The 22,320-nt window shown below is 26.0% G+C and overlaps 2 protein-coding genes across 4 annotated transcripts in view; one reads left to right on the forward strand and one right to left on the reverse strand.

The window, feature by feature from the left end:
* DIP-epsilon (Dpr-interacting protein epsilon) overlaps positions 1 to 22,320 on the forward strand; it is a 791,100-nt gene that overhangs the window by 122,545 nt on the left and 646,235 nt on the right. The gene's annotated exons all lie outside the window — the stretch shown is intronic.
* The window catches only part of LOC141393833 (thioester-containing protein 1 allele R1-like), a 48,931-nt gene continuing 27,062 nt past the window's right edge, over positions 452 to 22,320 (reverse strand). Inside the window, exons 2-11 of one of the 3 annotated variants that reach the window (XM_073967379.1) lie at positions 16,993 to 17,655; positions 16,165 to 16,926; positions 15,838 to 16,102; positions 7,344 to 7,682; positions 7,140 to 7,276; positions 6,893 to 7,074; positions 6,282 to 6,820; positions 5,311 to 6,219; positions 937 to 1,224; positions 452 to 870 (exon numbers count right to left, since the gene is read on the reverse strand). In XM_073967379.1, coding sequence (XP_073823480.1) covers positions 628 to 870; positions 937 to 1,224; positions 5,311 to 6,219; positions 6,282 to 6,820; positions 6,893 to 7,074; positions 7,140 to 7,276; positions 7,344 to 7,682; positions 15,838 to 16,102; positions 16,165 to 16,926; positions 16,993 to 17,655 — 4,327 coding nt within the window. In that variant the 3' untranslated portion in view covers positions 452 to 627. The other 2 variants (XM_073967380.1, XM_073967378.1) reach the window with 2 other exon arrangements.

Genomic DNA, 22,320 nt, shown 5'->3' on the forward strand with positions numbered 1-22,320 from the left:
GTAATTGTAAGCCTCAGGGATATGATGCAGCAGTTAATGGTCTGCCACCCAATGTACAGCTTTAATAAGAGATATACATATGTCTTAAGGGTCTAGACAAATTAAAAAGGCCGGTTGTCCAAGTCCTTGGGAACACAATAAATGTCTATTGGAGCATTTAGATCAGTAGCAGAGAAGATGTATACTTGTATTTACACAAAAGTTAAATACTCGATAGTATACGGGAATATGTCTGTTGGAGCGTATAAGTATTGTCAGCACATATTCGACCCTATGCTACTCAATAATTGGATTGTCTAGAAACCACTGGAACGTGTATGTATTGCAAACACTTATACGCTCCAATACTGCAACTCAGCTCAACCATTTTTATACAGAATATAACTTCCTCCAAATTAACAGTTGCCTTAACTTGGAAAACTAGCCTTCGAAACCAATTCAAACACAAAAATTATTCATAATTATTTTTTATTTAAATAATTGTTTTTTAAATCGTAAAAAATATATGAGAGTTTAGTTCCTCATTAACAAACTGAAGCATATTTCTTTTCATTTAGAATTTTTTGTTTAATTTCTTAATCTCTTAAAGCTTTATTATCCGAAGATAAGTATATCCTGCCGCATGCCTTACTTGCATTTTGCGCACTCCTCTTCTCCCTCACAGATATCACAGAGTTTTGATTCGATTTCATAAAAATCAGTTGCCTTCTTATTCGAATCATAGTAGTCGTAGACCATAATGGCAGCAGGTTTTTGCATAGCAACGGCATGGGCGCGTACGGCTTCGTAGAGAATACAGGTCTTTTGGCCCTTGTACAAATGATCGAAATAGATTACGAGCAGGGAGTTGGCATTTTTTAGTTCAACGTTCTGTACATAAAAATAGAATAGTTGCAAAATTTGAAGATATTAAAAAATCGTCATCTAAATACTTACACTAACTCTCTGCACCTCCTTAATGGCAGTCAAGCTTTCGTCTTCAACCACATAACCTGAGGGTGTGTTGATTTCCAAAACAGCCATGTTAGAGGCTTCACCCTCACCGGTATATTCAACACAGACATTCATAAGCAAAGCTGATTTTTGTGCAGTCTTTTGCTTTTCACTGGTTATGGTGAAACTGGGTTGTTCCTTTTCGAGAATGTTGTATTGGTAGGCGATTTGGACCATGGCAGTACCGGTACCCTTGGCTGTAAAGTCAACGGACTTGGTTTTATCGGGCATCTAGAAAGAAAAGGACAAAGAATAGAAATATTAAAATTTAAGAAAAAAAATGAATATTGATCCAAGATTATCAATTTAGTAACTTTTGTCGATAATTGAAAAATATTTTTTAAAAAATCCACGAATATTGAAAAAATATTTTTTTAAAAACCCGAAAAAATATTTTTAAAAAACTCATGATTATTGAAAAATATTTTTTAAAAAAATCCACGATTATTGAAAATATAATTTTTAAATAATCCATGATTATTTGAAAAAAAATATTGACCCGAGAATATCAATTTAGTAACATTGTCGATAATTGAAAAATAGTTTTTAAAAAATCCACTATTATTGAAAAAAAAAAAAAAATAAAAAAAATATTTTTTTATAAAAACCCACGGTTATTAAAAAAATATTTTTAAAAAAATTAATGATTATTGAAAAAATAATTTAAAAAAAATCCACTATCATTGAAAAAATATTTTTTTTAAATCCACAATTATTGAAAAAATTATTTTTTTAAATCCACAATTATTGAAAAAATATTTTTTAAAAAATCCACGATTATTGAAAAAATATTTTTTAAAAAATCTACGAATATTGAAAAAATGTTTTTTAAAAAATCCACGATTATTGAAAAAATATTTTTTTTTAAAAATCCACGATTATTGAAAAAATATTTTTTAAAAAATCCACGATTATTGAAAAAATATTTTTTAAAAAATCCACGATTATTGAAAAAATAATTTTTCAAAAATCCACGATTTTTCAAAAAAAAAAGTTTCTTTTAACAAATCCACGGTTATTGAAAAAATAATTTTTAAAAAATACACGATTATTGAAAAAATAATTTTTAAAAAATACACGATTATTGAGAAAATATTATTTTAAAAATCCACAATTTTTAAAAAAAAATATTTTGTAACAAATCCACGATTATTCAAAGAAACATTTTGTAAAAAATCAACGATTATTGAAAAAAATATTTTTTTAAATCCACTATTATTGAAAAAAATATCTTTTTTTTTAGATCCACGATTATTGAAAAAATATCTTTTTTTTTTAAATCCACGATTATTGAAAAAATATTTTTTAAAAAATCTACGACTATTGACATTGTTTTAAAGCCACGTTTATTGAAAAAATATATTTTTAAAAAAATCCATGATTACTGGAAAAATATCTAAACAAATCTACATATGATTACTGAAATAATATTTTTTAAAAAATCCAAGATTATTAAAAAAATATTTTTTAAAAAATCCACGATTATTGAAAAAATATTTTTTAAAAAATCAACGATTGTTGAGAAAATATTTTTTAAAAAATCAACGATTGTTGAGAAAATATTTTTTTTTTTAAATTAACGATTATTGAAAATATATTTTCTAAAAAATACAAGATTATTGAAAAACTATTTAAAAAAAACTTTTAAAAAAACAAGATTATTGAAAATTTTTATTTTAAAAATCCACAATTATTGAAAAAAATGATTTGTAAAAAATTCACGATTATTGAAAAAATAAATAAAAAAAATCCACGTTTATTGAAAAAATATTTTTTTAAAAAAATCCATGATTACTGGAAAAATATTTAAACATATCTACATATGATTACTGAAATAATATTTTTTAAAAAATCCACGATTATTGGAAAAATATTTTTTTTAAAATCCACGATTATTGGAAAAATATTTTTTAAAAAATCCACGATTATTAAAAAAATATTTTTTTAAAAAATCCACGATTATTGAGAAAATATTTTTTTAAAAATCACGATTATTGAGAAAATATTTTTTAAAAAATCCACGATTATTGAAAAAAAATTTTTAAAAAAATCCATGATTATTGAAAAAAAATATTTTTTAAAAAATCCATGATTATTGAAAAAAAATATTTTTTAAAAAAATTAACGATTATTGAAAAAAAATATTTTTATTAAAACATATTTTTTAAAAAATCCAAGATATTGAAAATAATATTTTTTAAAAAAATTAACGATTATTGAAAAAAATATTTTTATTAAAAAATATTTTTTAAAAAAATCCACGATTATTGAAAAAAATAATTATTAAAAATCCACGATTATTGAAAAAAATAATTATTAAAAATCCACGATTATTGAAAAAAATAATTATTAAAAAATCCACGATTATTGAAAAAAATAATTATTAAAAAATCCACGATTATTGAAAAAAATAATCATTAAAAAATCCACGATTATTGAAAAAAATAATTATTAAAAAATCCACGATTATTGAAAAAAATAATTATTAAAAAATCCACGATTATTGAAAAAAATAATTATTAAAAAATCCACGATTATTGAAAAAAATAATTATTAAAAAATCCACGATTATTGAAAAAAATAATTATTAAAAAATCCACGATTATTGAAAAAAATAATTATTAAAAAATCCACGATTATTGAAAAAAATAATTTTTAAAAAATCCACGATTATAGAAAAAATAATTTTTAAAAAATCTGCGATTATTAAAAAAATAATTTTTCAAAAATCCACGATTATTGAAAAAATAATTTTTAAAAACTTCACGATTATTAAAAAATATTTTTTAAAATATCCACGATTATTAAAAAATATTTTTTAAAATATCCACGATTTTTAAAAAATATTTTTTAAAATATCCACGATTTTTAAAAAGTATTTTTTAAAAAATCCACGATTATTAAAAAATATTTAAAAAAAAAAATTATTGAAAAAAATATTTTTTAAAAAATCCACGATTATTGAAAAAAATATTTTTTAAAATCCACGATTATTATTATTATTAAAAAATATTTTTTAAAAAATCCACGATTATTAAAAAATATTTTTAAAAAAAAACTACGATTATTGAAAATAATATTATTTTAAAAAATCCACGATTAATAAAAAATATTTTTTTTAAAAAAATCTTCGAAAAATATTTTTTTTGGAAATCCACGATTACTTAAAAATATTTTTAAAAAATTCAACGGTTATTGAATTTTTTTAAATCCACGATTATTGAAAAAATGTTTTTTTTTTTAAAAAATCCACGATTATTGAAAAAATGTTTTTTTAAAAAAAATCCACGATTATTGAAAAAATGTTTTTTTAAAAATATCCACGAATATTGAAAAAATATTTTTTAAAAAATCCACGAATATTGAAAAAATGTTTTTTTTTTTTAATCCACGATTATTGAAAAAATGTTTTTTTTTTAAATCCACGATTATTGAAAAAATGTTTTTTTTTTAAATCCACGATTATTGAAAAAATGTTTTTTTTAAAAATCCACGATTATGGAAAAAATATTTTTTAAAAATCCACGATTATGGAAAAAATATTTTTTAAAAATCCACGATTATTGAAAGAATTTTTTTTTAAAATCCACGATTATTTAAAGAAATATTTTCTAAAAAATCCACGATTATTGTGAAAATATTTTTTAAAAAATCCACGATTATTGTGAAAATATTTTTTAAAAAATCCACGATTATTGTGAAAATATTTTTTAAAAAATCCACGATTATTAAAAAATATTTTTTAAAAAATCCACGATTATTGAAAAAATATTTTTTAAAAAAATCCACGATTATTGAAAAAATATTTTTTAAAAAATCCAAGATTATTGAAAAAATATTTTTTAAAAAATCCACGATTATTGAAAAAATATTTTTTAAAAAAATCCACGATTGTTGAAAAAATATTTTTTAAAAAATCCAAGATTATTGAAAAAATATTTTTTAAAAAATTCAAGATTATTAAAAAAATATTTTTTAAAAAATCCACGATCATTGAAAAAATATTTTTTAAAAAATCCACGATTATTGAAAAAATATTTTTTAAAAAATCCACGATTATTGAAAAAAATATTTTTTAAAAAATCCACGATTATTGTGAAAATATTTTTTAAAAAATCCACAACTATTGAAGAAGTATTTTTTAAAAATCCACGAATATTTAAAAAATAAATTTTTAAGTGTTGTGACCACTTTGTGTATATTGGAACATATAATTCGTTCGCCTTGAAACTATTAGAGCGTATAAGTATTTTCAGCAGTTATACGCTCCAATATAACCCAATAAATAATTGATTTCTTTTTAAATTTGCAACTCACCTCAACATTTTGATATAGAATATCATTCTCTTCATTCAAATTTACAGTTTCCAGTTTCTCCTTATCACCACCCTTCGAGGCAATATCCACAACCATTTTGGCTGGTTGATAATCCGACAATTTGGCAAATTGTATCAAGGCCTGTAGACCAACAACAGTGTCTTGAGTAGAAGAGAAACCACCATAACTATTGCGTTGAGCAATAAGCCATCTAATAATTGGTAAAATTTCATCCATATTCGGTGTGGGTTGATTCAATAGAGTCAACAGAGCATATGAACTAATTTCCACATCACTGCTATAAACATGCAACCACCATCTACGTGTCAAAGGCCTATCCGTAGAAGACCACCATTTACGATCACCATCTGTTTTCACCAAAGCATTTAATTTTCCCAATTTCTCTGGGGCCTTTGCATGTGCGGCCTTATTCAGGGTGTAAGTGGCAATGGCTTGGGCATGTAGAGAATCAGATTTGTCAGAATTTTCACTTATAAAGTCCAAGGCTTTTTGTATTTCTCCGGCATATTTCTCAGCATACGATTTATTTTCCAAGAGGGCCAAGAGAACACTGCTAGTCAAAGAGACATGGTTGGATTGGGCAATGTAGAAGAATCCCTGAGACTTTTCGGTAAAGGAACCATTGGTGGCTTGTTGTTGAACCAAATATTCTAGGGATTTTTCAGTGACTTTGGGATCGATTTTAATGTATTCTTCCATTTGTAACAGGGAACGTGTAACATAGGCAGTTAACCAGGTGGAGCCATTGTTAGGTTGGCCATCAATTTTACGAGGTCCAAATGAGCTAAAAGAACCATCTGGGTGGCGATAGTTCAACATGTGTTGATAACCATTTTCCATGTTATAACGTAATTTGGTTTCCATATTGGGTGTCAAGCGTTTGGTGTTCTGAAATAGCCATTTCGGATTAATTCTCAATTGAATTATTTACATTTATGTTTAGGACTTACCTCCAAATATTTCATAACCAAATAATTGGGTAGTAGGGTAGACATGGTCTGTTCTCCACATCCGGTGGGTAGGCGCACCAAATTATCCAAATTATTGACCACAGGGCCCAAAATATCACCCACCACACCCACTTCAACATGTTGAGAATCGGGTATAATTTCAGCTGGCAGTTCCAATTCAAAGGTCGATTTCATTTCCGCTTCTTTGTTCAAATTAACAAAATAGGCACGATTGCCATATTTGGTAACACCTTCGGGAACAACCTTCATGGACTTGTGGACAGCATCACCGGCCACCGGAGAAACTGCAGTATATTTCAACATGACATTACCCAATACCTTGGGACGTATCATAAAGGATACACCGGCAGCACCCATGGCAGGTACTCTCACCATTTTGCTACGTTTTTGATCACCAATGACTTCGTTAGTGACTTCGGTAAATTCAAATTCGTTGTCCATATTGTCCAGGGTAACCTCAACATCCAAGGTCTTGTCGAGATAATTGAATACCAAAGCGGGGATGTTGATGACTTCGCCTGAAAGAGGGAAAATCAAAAAAAGAAATATTTTAAACAATCCGTCTCTTCTCTTCTTCTGTCGAATCCTACCTCTCTTAACGGAGTAAGGCAGACGTATGGAAATAAAGAATGGCTGGAAGGTGGTAATTTTGGTTTTATCCGCAGTAACAGCCAAACCCTTTTCACTGTTCATGGCAAAACCAGTCAACATCCATGAGGTAATGGTGTCGGGTATCTTTTTGGACCAGGTAAATTCTTCCTTATCTCCCGTGCTGCAAAAAACAAAGAAAAATAATTTTCATTATCTCTATTCTAACAACCAAAGCCCACCACCTACTTTTCAATATTATCAAATATCCAGGTTTCAGCAAAATCTTTGCGAACCTGTATTGGCCCACTACCACCAAAACCTCCAGCTGCACCGCCAGCACCAACAGATGCTACAGGAGCTCCAGCGCGAGTTCCCGAACCTGTCTGTGGTATAGAATCATTTTCAACTTGTCCCATGGCAGCAAATGGCACTACTAAATGAGAAACATACCTTTAATGTTGTCGACGAATAACGAACTTTTTCACCACTCAAGAACTCACTTGTCATATATTCCGGCTTGGTCCAATTATAAAAGTAATCACCATTGGTTAGGGTAATACAACCAGAAATGGTACCAGGATAATATGAATATCCTCCTTGATGGGGTGTTCGTGTGGTATAGGATCCAACGGTCCAACCGAATTCACTGTCACGAATATCATTGTTCGATCTCAAGAGCAGTACGCTTTGATCCACAGCCATAAGACCGACAAAGGAATTGGGGGCGGTTTTGATTTTCAAGGCAACTTCTTGACCGGGTTTAACTTGTTCGTCAGCTGTAATGTTGATCTGGAAAAGGAAAGAGAAGCAAGTGGTTAATTTTTTTTAAATTCACGATTAATGAAAATATATTTTTTAAGAAATCCACGATTATTGAAAAATTATTTTTTAAAAAATCCTCGATTTAGAAAAAATATTTTTTAAGAAATCCACGATTATTGAGAAATATATGTTAAAAACTCCACGATTATTTAAAAAAATATCATTTAAAAAATCCACGATTATTAAAAAAAAAAATATTTTTTAAAAAATCCACGATTATTGAAAAAATATTTCTTAAATATCCCACGAGTACTAAAATAATATTTTTTAAAAATTATTGATAAATTTTTTTTTACAAATCCATGCCTATTGAAAAAATATGTTTAAAAAAAATTCACAATTATTGAAAAAATAGTTTTAAGAGACCACGATTACTGAAAAAATATTTTTTAAAAAATCCGCGATTATTAAAAAAAAAATTAAAAAATCCACTATTATTGAACAAATAATTTTTTTTTTAATCCGAGTATTGAAAAAATATCTTTTAAAAAATCCACTATTAATGAAAAAATATTTTTTAAGAAATCCAAGATTGTTGCATCCAAGATTGTTGAAAGATATTTTTTAAAGAATTCACGATTATTGAAAAAATATTTTTTAAAAATGCAATTATTGAAAAATCTGTTTTAAAACATCCACAATTATTGAAAAATATTTGTAAAAAATCCACGACAATTGAAAAAATATTTTTAAAACATCCACGATTATTGAAAAATGTTTTAAAAAATCCACGATAATTGAAAAATATTTTTTAAAAAAATCCACTATTATTTGAAAATATTTTTAAAAAAATCCACGTTTATTGAAAAATATTTAAAAAAATCCAAGATTATTGAAAAATATTTTTTTTAGAAATCCATCCATGATTGTGAATAAATATTTATTTAAAAATCCACGATTATTGAAAAATATATTTTATAAAATCCACGATTTTTGAAAAATATTTTTAAAAAACTCGATTATTGAAAAAGTATTTTTTAAAAAATTCACGTTTATTGAAACAATAGTTTTTAAAGAATTCATGATAATTGAAAAAAAAATATTTAAACCCACGATTATTGAAATGAATTTTTTAGATAATACACGTATATTGAAAAAATATTTTCTTAAACAATTCATGACTATTGAAAAAGTATTTTTAAAAAATCCAAGTTTATTAAAAAAATATTTTTAAAAAAATCCACGTTTATTGAGAAAATATTTTTAAAAAATCAATGTTTATTGAGAAAATATTTTTTAAAAAAATCCACTTTTATTGAGAAAATATTTCTTAAAAAATCCACGTTTATTTAAAAAGTATTTTTTTTTAAAAAATCGAGTTTATTGAGAAAATATTTTTTAAAAAATCGACGTTTATAGAGAAAATATTTTTCAAAAAATAAAGTCCACGATTATTGAAAAATTATTTAAAAAAAAATTTATTTATATTTTTAAAAAATCTACGATTATTGAAAAACATTTTTTAAAAAATCCACGTTTATAGAGAAAATATTTTTCAAAAAATAAAGTCCACGATTATTGAAAAATTATTTTTAAAAAAATTTATTTATATTTTTAAAAAATCCACGATTATTGAAAAACATTTTTTAAAAAATCCACGATTTTTGAAACAAGATATTTTTTAGAATTTTTTGAAAAAATATATAAAAAATATTTTTTAAAAAATCCACGTTTATTGGGAAAATATTTTTTAAAAAATCCACGTTTATTGGGAAAATATTTTTTAAAAAATCCACGTTTATTGGGAAAATATTTTTTAAAAAATCCACGTTTATTGGGAAAATATTTTTTAAAAAATCCACGTTTATTGGGAAAATATTTTTTAAAAAATCCACGTTTATTGGGAAAATATTTTTTAAAAAATCCACGTTTATTGGGAAAATATTTTTTAAAAAATCCACGTTTATTGGGAAAATATTTTTTAAAAAATCCACGTTTATTGGGAAAATATTTTTTAAAAAATCCACGTTTATTGGGAAAATATTTTTTAAAAAATCCACGTTTATTGGGAAAATATTTTTTAAAAAATCCACGTTTATTGGGAAAATATTTTTTAAAAAATCCACGTTTATTGGGAAAATATTTTTTAAAAAATCCACGTTTATTGGGAAAATATTTTTTAAAAAATCCACGTTTATTGGGAAAATATTTTTTAAAAAATCCACGTTTATTGGGAAAATATTTTTTAAAAAATCCACGTTTATTGGGAAAATATTTTTTAAAAAATCCACGTTTATTGGGAAAATATTTTTTAAAAAATCCACGTTTATTGGGAAAATATTTTTTAAAAAATCCACGTTTATTGGGAAAATATTTTTTAAAAAATCCACGTTTATTGGGAAAATATTTTTTAAAAAATCCACGTTTATTGGGAAAATATTTTTTAAAAAATCCACGTTTATTGGGAAAATATTTTTTAAAAAATCCACGTTTATTGGGAAAATATTTTTTAAAAAATCCACGTTTATTGGGAAAATATTTTTTAAAAAATCCACGTTTATTGGGAAAATATTTTTTAAAAAATCCACGTTTATTGGGAAAATATTTTTTAAAAAATCCACGTTTATTGGGAAAATATTTTTTAAAAAATCCACGTTTATTGGGAAAATATTTTTTAAAAAATCCACGTTTATTGGGAAAATATTTTTTAAAAAATCCACGTTTATTGGGAAAATATTTTTTAAAAAATCCACGTTTATTGGGAAAATATTTTTTAAAAAATCCACGTTTATTGGGAAAATATTTTTTAAAAAATCCACGTTTATTGGGAAAATATTTTTTAAAAAATCCACGTTTATTGGGAAAATATTTTTTAAAAAATCCACGTTTATTGGGAAAATATTTTTTAAAAAATCCACGTTTATTGGGAAAATATTTTTTAAAAAATCCACGTTTATTGGGAAAATATTTTTTAAAAAATCCACGTTTATTGGGAAAATATTTTTTAAAAAATCCACGTTTATTGGGAAAATATTTTTTAAAAAATCCACGTTTATTGGGAAAATATTTTTTAAAAAATCCACGTTTATTGGGAAAATATTTTTTAAAAAATCCACGTTTATTGGGAAAATATTTTTTAAAAAATCCACGTTTATTGGGAAAATATTTTTTAAAAAATCCACGTTTATTGGGAAAATATTTTTTAAAAAATCCACGTTTATTGGGAAAATATTTTTTAAAAAATCCACGTTAATTGGGAAAATATTTTTTAAAAAATCCACGTTAATTGGGAAAATATTTTTTAAAAAATCCACGTTAATTGGGAAAATATTTTTTAAAAAATCCACGTTTATTGGGAAAATATTTTTTAAAAAATCCACGTTTATTGGGAAAATATTTTTTAAAAAATCCACGTTTATTGGAAAAATATTTTTCAAAAAATCCACGTTTATTGGGAAAATATTTTTTAAAAAATCCACGTTTATTGGAAAAATATTTTTCAAAAAATCCACGTTTATTGGGAAAATATTTTTTTAAAAAATCCACGTTTATTGGGAAAACATTTTTTAAAAAATCCACGTTTATTGGGAAAATATTTTTTAAAAAATCCACGTTTATTGGGAAAAAATATTTTCTTAAACAATTCATGACTATTGAAAAAGTATTTTTAAAAAATCCAAGTTTATTAAAAAAATATTTTTAAAAAAATCCACGTTTATTGAGAAAATATTTTTAAAAAATCAATGTTTATTGAGAAAATATTTTTTAAAAAAATCCACTTTTATTGAGAAAATATTTCTTAAAAAATCCACGTTTATTTAAAAAGTATTTTTTTTTAAAAAATCGAGTTTATTGAGAAAATATTTTTTAAAAAATCGACGTTTATAGAGAAAATATTTTTCAAAAAATAAAGTCCACGATTATTGAAAAATTATTTTAAAAAAAATTTATTTATATTTTTAAAAAATCTACGATTATTGAAAAACATTTTTTAAAAAATCCACGTTTATAGAGAAAATATTTTTCAAAAAATAAAGTCCACGATTATTGAAAAATTATTTTTAAAAAAATTTATTTATATTTTTAAAAAATCCACGATTATTGAAAAACATTTTTTAAAAAATCCACGATTTTTGAAACAAGATATTTTTTAGAATTTTTTGAAAAAATATATAAAAAATATTTTTTAAAAAATCCACGTTTATTGGGAAAATATTTTTTAAAAAATCCACGTTTATTGGGAAAATATTTTTTAAAAAATCCACGTTTATTGGGAAAATATTTTTTAAAAAATCCACGTTTATTGGGAAAATATTTTTTAAAAAATCCACGTTTATTGGGAAAATATTTTTTAAAAAATCCACGTTTATTGGGAAAATATTTTTTAAAAAATCCACGTTTATTGGGAAAATATTTTTTAAAAAATCCACGTTTATTGGGAAAATATTTTTTAAAAAATCCACGTTTATTGGGAAAATATTTTTTAAAAAATCCACGTTTATTGGGAAAATATTTTTTAAAAAATCCACGTTTATTGGGAAAATATTTTTTAAAAAATCCACGTTTATTGGGAAAATATTTTTTAAAAAATCCACGTTTATTGGGAAAATATTTTTTAAAAAATCCACGTTTATTGGGAAAATATTTTTTAAAAAATCCACGTTTATTGGGAAAATATTTTTTAAAAAATCCACGTTTATTGGGAAAATATTTTTTAAAAAATCCACGTTTATTGGGAAAATATTTTTTAAAAAATCCACGTTTATTGGGAAAATATTTTTTAAAAAATCCACGTTTATTGGGAAAATATTTTTTAAAAAATCCACGTTTATTGGGAAAATATTTTTTAAAAAATCCACGTTTATTGGGAAAATATTTTTTAAAAAATCCACGTTTATTGGGAAAATATTTTTTAAAAAATCCACGTTTATTGGGAAAATATTTTTTAAAAAATCCACGTTTATTGGGAAAATATTTTTTAAAAAATCCACGTTTATTGGGAAAATATTTTTTAAAAAATCCACGTTTATTGGGAAAATATTTTTTAAAAAATCCACGTTTATTGGGAAAATATTTTTTAAAAAATCCACGTTTATTGGGAAAATATTTTTTAAAAAATCCACGTTTATTGGGAAAATATTTTTTAAAAAATCCACGTTTATTGGGAAAATATTTTTTAAAAAATCCACGTTTATTGGGAAAATATTTTTTAAAAAATCCACGTTTATTGGGAAAATATTTTTTAAAAAATCCACGTTTATTGGGAAAATATTTTTTAAAAAATCCACGTTTATTGGGAAAATATTTTTTAAAAAATCCACGTTTATTGGGAAAATATTTTTTAAAAAATCCACGTTTATTGGGAAAATATTTTTTAAAAAATCCACGTTTATTGGGAAAATATTTTTTAAAAAATCCACGTTTATTGGGAAAATATTTTTTAAAAAATCCACGTTTATTGGGAAAATATTTTTTAAAAAATCCACGTTTATTGGGAAAATATTTTTTAAAAAATCCACGTTTATTGGGAAAATATTTTTTAAAAAATCCACGTTTATTGGGAAAATATTTTTTAAAAAATCCACGTTTATTGGGAAAATATTTTTTAAAAAATCCACGTTTATTGGGAAAATATTTTTTAAAAAATCCACGTTTATTGGGAAAATATTTTTTAAAAAATCCACGTTTATTGGGAAAATATTTTTTAAAAAATCCACGTTTATTGGGAAAATATTTTTTAAAAAATCCACGTTTATTGGGAAAATATTTTTTAAAAAATCCACGTTTATTGGGAAAATATTTTTTAAAAAATCCACGTTAATTGGGAAAATATTTTTTAAAAAATCCACGTTAATTGGGAAAATATTTTTTAAAAAATCCACGTTAATTGGGAAAATATTTTTTAAAAAATCCACGTTTATTGGGAAAATATTTTTTAAAAAATCCACGTTTATTGGGAAAATATTTTTTAAAAAATCCACGTTTATTGGAAAAATATTTTTCAAAAAATCCACGTTTATTGGGAAAATATTTTTTTAAAAAATCCACGTTTATTGGGAAAACATTTTTTAAAAAATCCACGTTTATTGGGAAAATATTTTTTAAAAAATCCACGTTTATTGGGAAAATATTTTTTAAAAAATCCACGTTTATTGGGAAAATATTTTTTAAAAAATCCACGTTTATTGAGAAAATACTTTTTAAAAAGTCCACGTTTATTGGGAAAATATTTTTTAAAAAATCCACGTTTATTGGGAAAATATTTTTTAAAAATCCACGTTTATTGGGAAAATATTTTTTTAAAAAATCCACGTTTATTGGGAAAATATTTTTTAAAAAATCCACGTTTATTGGGAAAATATTTTTTAAAAAATCCACGTTTATTGGGAAAATATTTTTTAAAAAATCCACGTTTATTGGGAATATATTTTTTAAAAAATCCAAGTTTATTGGGAAAATATTTTTTAAAAAATCCACGTTTATTGGGAATATATTTTTTAAAAAATCCAAGTTTATTGGGAAAATATTTTTTAAAAAATCCACGTTTATTGGGAAAATATTTTTTAAAAAATCCACGTTTATTGGGAAAATATTTTTTAAAAAATCCACGTTTATTGGAAAAATATTTTTCAAAAAATCCACGTTTATTGGGAAAATATTTTTTTAAAAAATCCACGTTTATTGGGAAAACATTTTTTAAAAAATCCACGTTTATTGGGAAAATATTTTTTAAAAAATCCACGTTTATTGGGAAAATATTTTTTAAAAAATCCACGTTTATTGGGAAAATATTTTTTAAAAAATCCACGTTTATTGAGAAAATACTTTTTAAAAAGTCCACGTTTATTGGGAAAATATTTTTTAAAAAATCCAGGTTTATTGGGAAAATATTTTTTAAAAAATCCACGTTTATTGGGAAAACATTTTTTTAAAAAATCCACGTTTATTCGGAAAATATTTTTTAAAAAATCCACGTTTATTGGGAAAATAATTTTGAAAAAATCCACGTTTATTGGGAAAATAATTTTGAAAAAATCCACGTTTATTGGGAAAATAATTTTGAAAAAATCCACGTTTAATAGGAAAATATTTTTTTAAAAAATCCACGTTTATTGGGAAAATATTTTTGAAAAAATCCACGTTTAATGGGAAAATATTTTTTTAAAAAATCCACGTTTATTGGGAAAATATTTTTCAAAAAATCCACGTTTATTGGGAAAATATTTTTGAAAAAATCCACGTTTATTGGGAAAATATTTTTTAAAAAATCCACGTTTATTGGGAAAGTATTTTTTAAAAAATCCACGTTTATTGGGAAAATATTTTTTAAAAAATCCACGTTTATTGGGAAAATATTTTTTAAAAAATCCACGTTTATTGGGAAAATATTTTTTAAAAAATCCACTTTTATTGGGAAAATATTTTTTAAAAAATCCACTATTATTGGGAAACTATTTTTTAAAAAATCCACGTTTATTTGGAAAATATTTTTAAAAAAATCCACGTTTATTGGGAAAATATTTTTTAAAAAATCCACGTTTATTGGGAAAATATTTTTTTAAAAAATCCACGTTTATTGGGAAAACATTTTTTAAAAAATCCACGATTATCGAAACTTGTTTTAATCCACGATTATTGAAAAATATTTTTTAAAAAATCTTCATGCATTGGAAAAATATTTTTCAGAAAATTTAGGTTATTGGGAATTTTTTAAAAAAAAAATCACTATTATTGAAAAAAAACTTATAAAAATCCACGATTATTGAAAAAAAAATATTATGAAAATCCACGATTATTGAAAGGATATATATACCTATAGAAGTCTCCTTAAAAGGGGTCTTCTACTTATAAAAGTCCTCTAAATGGGGTCTTCCACCTACAGAAGACCTCTCGTAGGGGTCTTCTATCTATAGAAGTCCCCTCAAAGGGGTCTTCTACATATAGAAGACGTCTTAAACAGGTTTTCCACATATAGAAGTCCTCTTAATGGGGTCTTCTATCTATAGAAGACACTTTAAGGGGCCTTCTCTCTGTAGAAGTCCCCTTAAAGGAAGACCGATATATGTAGAATCATACCTAAGACTACATAAAGGTTTTGTTAAGAGGTTTGTAAAGTCAATTTTACGCGGCTTTTAGCGTTTGGAGTCCCATCTAAAACTCTTGATTGGCGATTTGAACTTACCTTATTTTGCAACTCATAATCGATGTAGTAGGTATCCTCCGTGTAGTGATAATTACCATGCTCATCAATATAATAAACATAAATTGAGAAACGTGGAGAATAAACCAACTCGGGAGTCAAGGTTATGTTATAGACCTTGGGCTTATCGGGTAGATCAATGTGGGCCGATTTGACAATATTACCACGGGCAACAATGTTGTAATCCAAATAAGACATGGGTGAGCTGGAGTTAACGGTGAAATGTTCTTCCTTGAATAGCTTGGGACTGGAAAAAGAAAAAAATCGGCATGAAATTTATCGGTAAATTTTGGAAATTTGCATAATTACCGATCATTGTAGTATTTATCCTCAAGTTTAAACCAGTCCTTGGGCTTTTCTTCTTCTGGGGTGTCAACCTTTTTCGGCTCACGATATTGATAGGCATTGTTGACATCACGCTTTTCATCACGATACAACGCCTCAATGTTATAGTAATGGCTATAGCCCTCATATTCTTTTAGATCGGCCAGTTTAACCTTGAAGGTAACGAAACCGGTTTCATTCATAAAGCCCTTGAAGGAATAGGTGTGATTTTCAGATATTGGTGGCATCAAGGTGGTGGTCGCCTCTTCGCCCTCCATGTGGCGGGGTTGATGCCAGGAGTTCTTTTCCAACACTTCGGTGTAAACCAATTCCACCGGGGTCTTGGTATCCTTCAAGTGGGTACCATCAACGTAGGTTAGTTGGATCATCACCTCCTTTTCCTTGTCAGCCTCAAAGGAGTTGCATTCATAGTAGTGGACACAATGCATGGCATAACGGTAGGGATAAATTTGCGTACTGGTGGTTGTGTTGATTTTCACTCCAGTAAATTCCTCTTCCACTGTGGCCACAATGGTGGCAAAGGTGGAATATTCTTTGCTGTGCAAATAGGCTTCCAGCTCCTTGACATTCAAATCAATTTTGGCCTTGCCTTGAACCATGTCTGAGGTGCGAATGATGCTGGGTGGCTGCTTCTTCATGTCCTCGGTACTGCGGCCATAGTCATAGTAGGAACCCAGGGTTAGGATGATGGTGGCCTTGCCGTTCAGGGGTTTGCCATAGGTGTAGCTAAAATAATAGAAAAAAACAAAAAAATTTAAAATTTGTCCTACTTTGAGTGAGCTTTCTACTTACTTGGCCCTCACCACCACCTGCATATCGCCATCCTTAACTGACACCGAATTGGTGGCCTCAGCCTTGACCACATATTTGGGCAGTACATATTTCTGGACCTCAAAGTATACCGAACGTTCATAGTGACCTTTGCTGGCAACAGCCAAACGCCAATTACCCATAACCGGGAATTCAGAAACCTTAAATTGTCCCGTATGCACACCACTCACAACCTTGAAGTTCTTAATTTCCTTAATGCGATTACGTTTGCCATCTTCAAGGTAAATCACAGTATCCTTTTCGGCCACAGTGGGTTTCAAATCTTTGTCCAAGAACAAAACACGATAATTGATAACATCGCCAGGTTTATAGAGACCCTTATCGGTTTGTAGGCGAACATAAGTTTCGAATTTGGCAAATTGCAATTTTGTGGAATTCTTAAAATTCCCCAAACAATTTACAGCCTCGGCTGTGAGATTATAGTTGCCCTCAGCCAAAATGGGAACCATAAAATCAACCTCTTTTATTTCGACACCTTTGACCTCCACAGTTTTGGATTCATTGAATGAGGGTCCAGTAATTCCAACTTTTATTTGGCATGGTTCGGCAACGTTATGTACGGCCACGGCGGCAGTATATTTATCATTGGAGTGGATGGTACCTGGAGCGATAACGGTGTATTTGCTGGAAGAAGAAAAAACAAATATTATTCAATAATTCCGTTGACAACAAAATTTGAAAGAAAAAATAAAATAAAAAATCTCAGGTCGAGGTTATCGTTGTGCGAGACTTATTTCTGGACTAATTATCTGGAATTCGGCAATATGAAGTGGAAATGAGAATATTTATTGTTTAAAAATGTTCAACAAGAACTGCATTTTGAAAGTGGGGCGTAAAAAATCCACGAAATATGGAAAAATATTCTTTAAAAAATCCACGAAATATGGAAAAATATTCTTTAAAAAATCCACGAAATATGGAAAAATATTCTTTAAAAAATCCACGAAATATGGAAAAATATTCTTTAAAAAATCCACGAAATATGGAAAAATATTCTTTAAAAAATCCACGAAATATGGAAAAATATTCTTTAAAAAATCCACGAAATATGGAAAAATATTCTTTAAAAAATCCACGAAATATGGAAAAATATTCTTTAAAAAATCCACGAAATATGGAAAAATATTCTTTAAAAAATCCACGAAATATGGAAAAATATTCTTTAAAAAATCCACGAAATATGGAAAAATATTCTTTAAAAAATCCACGAAATATGGAAAAATATTCTTTAAAAAATCCACGAAATATGGAAAAATATTCTTTAAAAAATCCACGAAATATGGAAAAATATTCTTTAAAAAATCCACGAAATATGGAAAAATATTCTTTAAAAAATCCACGAAATATGGAAAAATATTCTTTAAAAAATCCACGAAATATGGAAAAATATTCTTTAAAAAATCCACGAAATATGGAAAAATATTCTTTAAAAAATCCACGAAATATGGAAAAATATTCTTTAAAAAAATCCACGAAATATGGAAAAATATTTTTTAAAAAATCCACGAAATATGGAAAAATATTCTTTAAAAAATCCACGAAATATGGAAAAATATTCTTTAAAAAATCCACGAAATATGGAAAAATATTCTTTAAAAAATCCACGAAATATGGAAAAATATTCTTTAAAAATCAACGATTTTTGGAAAAATATTCTTAAAAAAAATCAACGATTTTTGGAAAAATATTCTTTAAAAAATCAACGATTTTTGGAAAAATATTCTTTAAAAAATCAACGATTTTTGGAAAAATATTCTATTCGGAAACTATTCTTTAAAAAATCAACGATTTTTGGAAAAATATTCTATTCGGAAACTATTCTTTAAAAAATCCACGAAATATGGAAAAATATTCTTTAAAAAATCCACGAAATATGGAAAAATATTCTTTAAAAAATCCACGAAATATGGAAAAATATTCTTTAAAAAATCCACGAAATATGGAAAATTATTCTTTAAAAAATCTACTTTGTTGGAAAAAAATATTCTTTTAAAATTTACGATTATTGAAAAAATATTTTTTTAAAAATTCACGATTTTGAAAAAAATATTTTTTTAAAAAATCCTTGATTATTTCAAAAATATGTTTTACAAAAGCCACGATTATTAAAAAAAATATTCTTTAAAAAATCCACGAGTATTGAAATAATATTCTTTAAAAAACAACGTAGTTTGAAAAAATACTTTAAAAATTCGCGTAGTTGAAAAAAATATTCTTTAAAAAATCCATCTTTAAAAAATACACGTTGTTGGAAAAAAATATTCTTTTAAAAATTTACGATTATTGAAAAAATATTTTTAAAATAATCCACGATAATTAAAAAAATATTTAAAAAAAAAACGATTATTGACAAAATATTTTTTTAAAAAATCCACAATTTTTGGAAAGATATTTTTAAAAAATCACGATTATTAAAATAATAAAAATATTTGTTAGGAAATCCACGATTAATGTTAAAAACTTCACTATTAAAGCATATTTTTATTTTATTAAAAAATATTTTTTAAAAAATCCACGATTATTGGAAAAATATTCTGTAAGTCCCCGATTTTTGGAAAAATATTTTTTAAAAATCCACGATTATTGAAAAATTATTTTTTAAAAAATCCACGATTATTGAAAAATTATTTTTTAAAAAATCCACGATTATTGAAAAATTATTTTTTAAAAAATCCACGATTATTGAAAAATTATTTTTTAAAAAATCCACGATTATTGAAAAATTATTTTTTAAAAAATCCACGATTATTGAAAAAAATATCTTTTAAAAAATCCACGATTATTGAAAAAAATATCTTTTAAAAATCCACGATTATTGAAAAATTATTTTTTAAAAAATCCACGATTATTGAAAAATTATTTTTTAAAAAATCCACGATTATTGAAAAAAATATTTTTTAAAAAATCCACGATTATTGAAAAAATATTTTTTTAAAAATCCACGATTATTGAAAAAATATTTTTCGAAAATCCACGATTATTGAAAAAATATTTTTCAAAAATCCACGATTATTGAAAAAATATTTTTTTCAAATCCACGATTATTGAAAAAATATTTTTTATAAATCCACGATTATTGAAAAAATATTTTTTAAAAATCCACGATTATTGAAAAAATATTTTTTTAAAAATCCACGATTATTGAAAAAATATTTTTTAAAAATCCACGATTATTGAAAAAATATTTTTCGAAAATCCACGATTATTGAAAAAATATTTTTCAAAAATCCACGATTATTGAAAAAATATTTTTTTCAAATCCACGATTATTGAAAAAATATTTTTTAAAAATCCACGATTATTGCAAAAATATTTTTAAACAAGTGAGCCAAGGCTATAGTCGGGTCGGGGCCGACTATGTGATACCCTACACCACTACCCCTGTTCATAAGCTTTTGACTAATAAAATTCAAAATATTAAAATTGGGATAGCTTTGCGCCTTTGCTCTGAATGTCTTCATTAACACAGTTCAATTTTTTTGAAACGCATTTAAGTGCATCGACAGTACAACCCAAATAAAAAATGGAAAAGTGGGATGTATGCCAACCATCGATAGGCTTCTTTCTCTGCTTTCTACATACCTCCTACAGAAGGGAGATATTAACTTTGAAATAAAACGTTGGTCTTTTTTCCAAATATTTTTTTTGTCACATTCCGACCCATGAATAATATCCGACCATTATCAAAAATCAAAAGGTTTTTTCCTCTGTTGGACCCCCAATAACACCCAAAATTTCGTGACGATCCAATTAAAATTGCGACCTGTATCGTGATTTCCAAAAAAAGTGGAAAAATGGGATGTATTACCGACTATTGCGATATCTCCGTTATTTTAATACCTACGACAACCTGCTTTACATCATTTTAATGATGGGATTTTTTACTTTCATTGTCAGACTTTGCTTTTGGAAGGTCCCGAACCAAAGCTGTGATATTCGTCATTATTATTAAAAGCGCAAAAATGAAAAGTTGTGTTCTATTAGCGGCTTTTGCGATATCTTGGTTGTTTGACCAACTACGACAACCTACGTAACATCGTTGCAAAGGTAATATTTTCTACTTTCATTAGCAGGTTTTGCTTTTGATATACCCCTTTTAGATACGGAGATATTCGCTTTGAAATAAAACGTTGACTTTTTCTCCAAATAAGTTTTTTGCCCATTCCGACCCCTGAATATTATCCGACCATCACCAAAATCAATAGGCTTCTTTATCTGTAGGATCCCCATTAGCCCCCAAAATTTCGTGACGATCCGATCAAAATTGCGACCTGTAGCGTGATTACAAAATAATGAAAAAAAATGGGATGTATTGCCGACTATTGTGATATCTCCGTTATGTGGCCACCTACGCCAACCTACTTTGCATCACTGTAAAGATGGGATTTTCTACTTTCATAGTCAGACTTTGTTTTTGGAAGATCCCCAAACGAAGCTGTGATATTCGTCATTATTATTAAAATCGCAAAAATATAAAGTTGGGTTCTATTAGCGGCTATTGCGATATATTCGTTGTTTGATCACCTACGAGAACCCACTTTACATCGTTAGAAAGGCGATATTTTCTACTTTCATGGCCATGCTCTTCTTTTGGTATACCCCATATTGAAGCTGAGATATTCTCTTAGGAAAAAAACGTTGTCTTTTTCTCCAAATAAGTTTTTTGCCCATTACGACCCCTAAATATTATCCGACCATCACCAAAATCAATCGGCTTCTTCATCTGTGTGACCCCCATTAACCCTCAAAATTTCGTGACGATCCGATCAAAATTGAGACCTGTAGCGTGATTTCCAAAAAAGTGGAAAAATGGGATGTATTACCGACTATTGCGATATCTCTGTTATTTGGTCACCTACGCCGACGTAGTTTACATCATTGTAAAGATGGGATCTTCTACTTTCAGAGCCAGGCTTTGCTTTTGGAAAGTCCCCAACCAAAGCTGTGATATTCGTCATTATAATTAAAATCGTGATATCTTCGTTGTTTGATCACCTACGAGAACCCACTTTACATCATTAAAAAGGCGATATTTTCTACTTTCATGGCCAGGTTCTGCTTTTGGTATACCCCATATAGAAGCTGAGATATTCGCTTTGGAAAAAAACGTTGTCTTTTTATCTACCTTAGTTGTTTGCCCTTTCCGACCACTAAATATTATCCGACCATCACCAAAATCAATAGGCTTCTTCCCCTCCGGGACCCCCATCAACATGCAAAATTTCGTGACGATCCGATCAAAATTGCGACCTGTAGCGTGATTACAAGGTTTAGATGGACAGACGGACA

This window comes from Musca autumnalis, unplaced genomic scaffold (assembly GCF_047663935.1).
Source record: "Musca autumnalis isolate F117 unplaced genomic scaffold, ASM4766393v1 scaffold_2, whole genome shotgun sequence".
NCBI lineage: Eukaryota > Metazoa > Arthropoda > Insecta > Diptera > Muscidae > Musca > Musca autumnalis.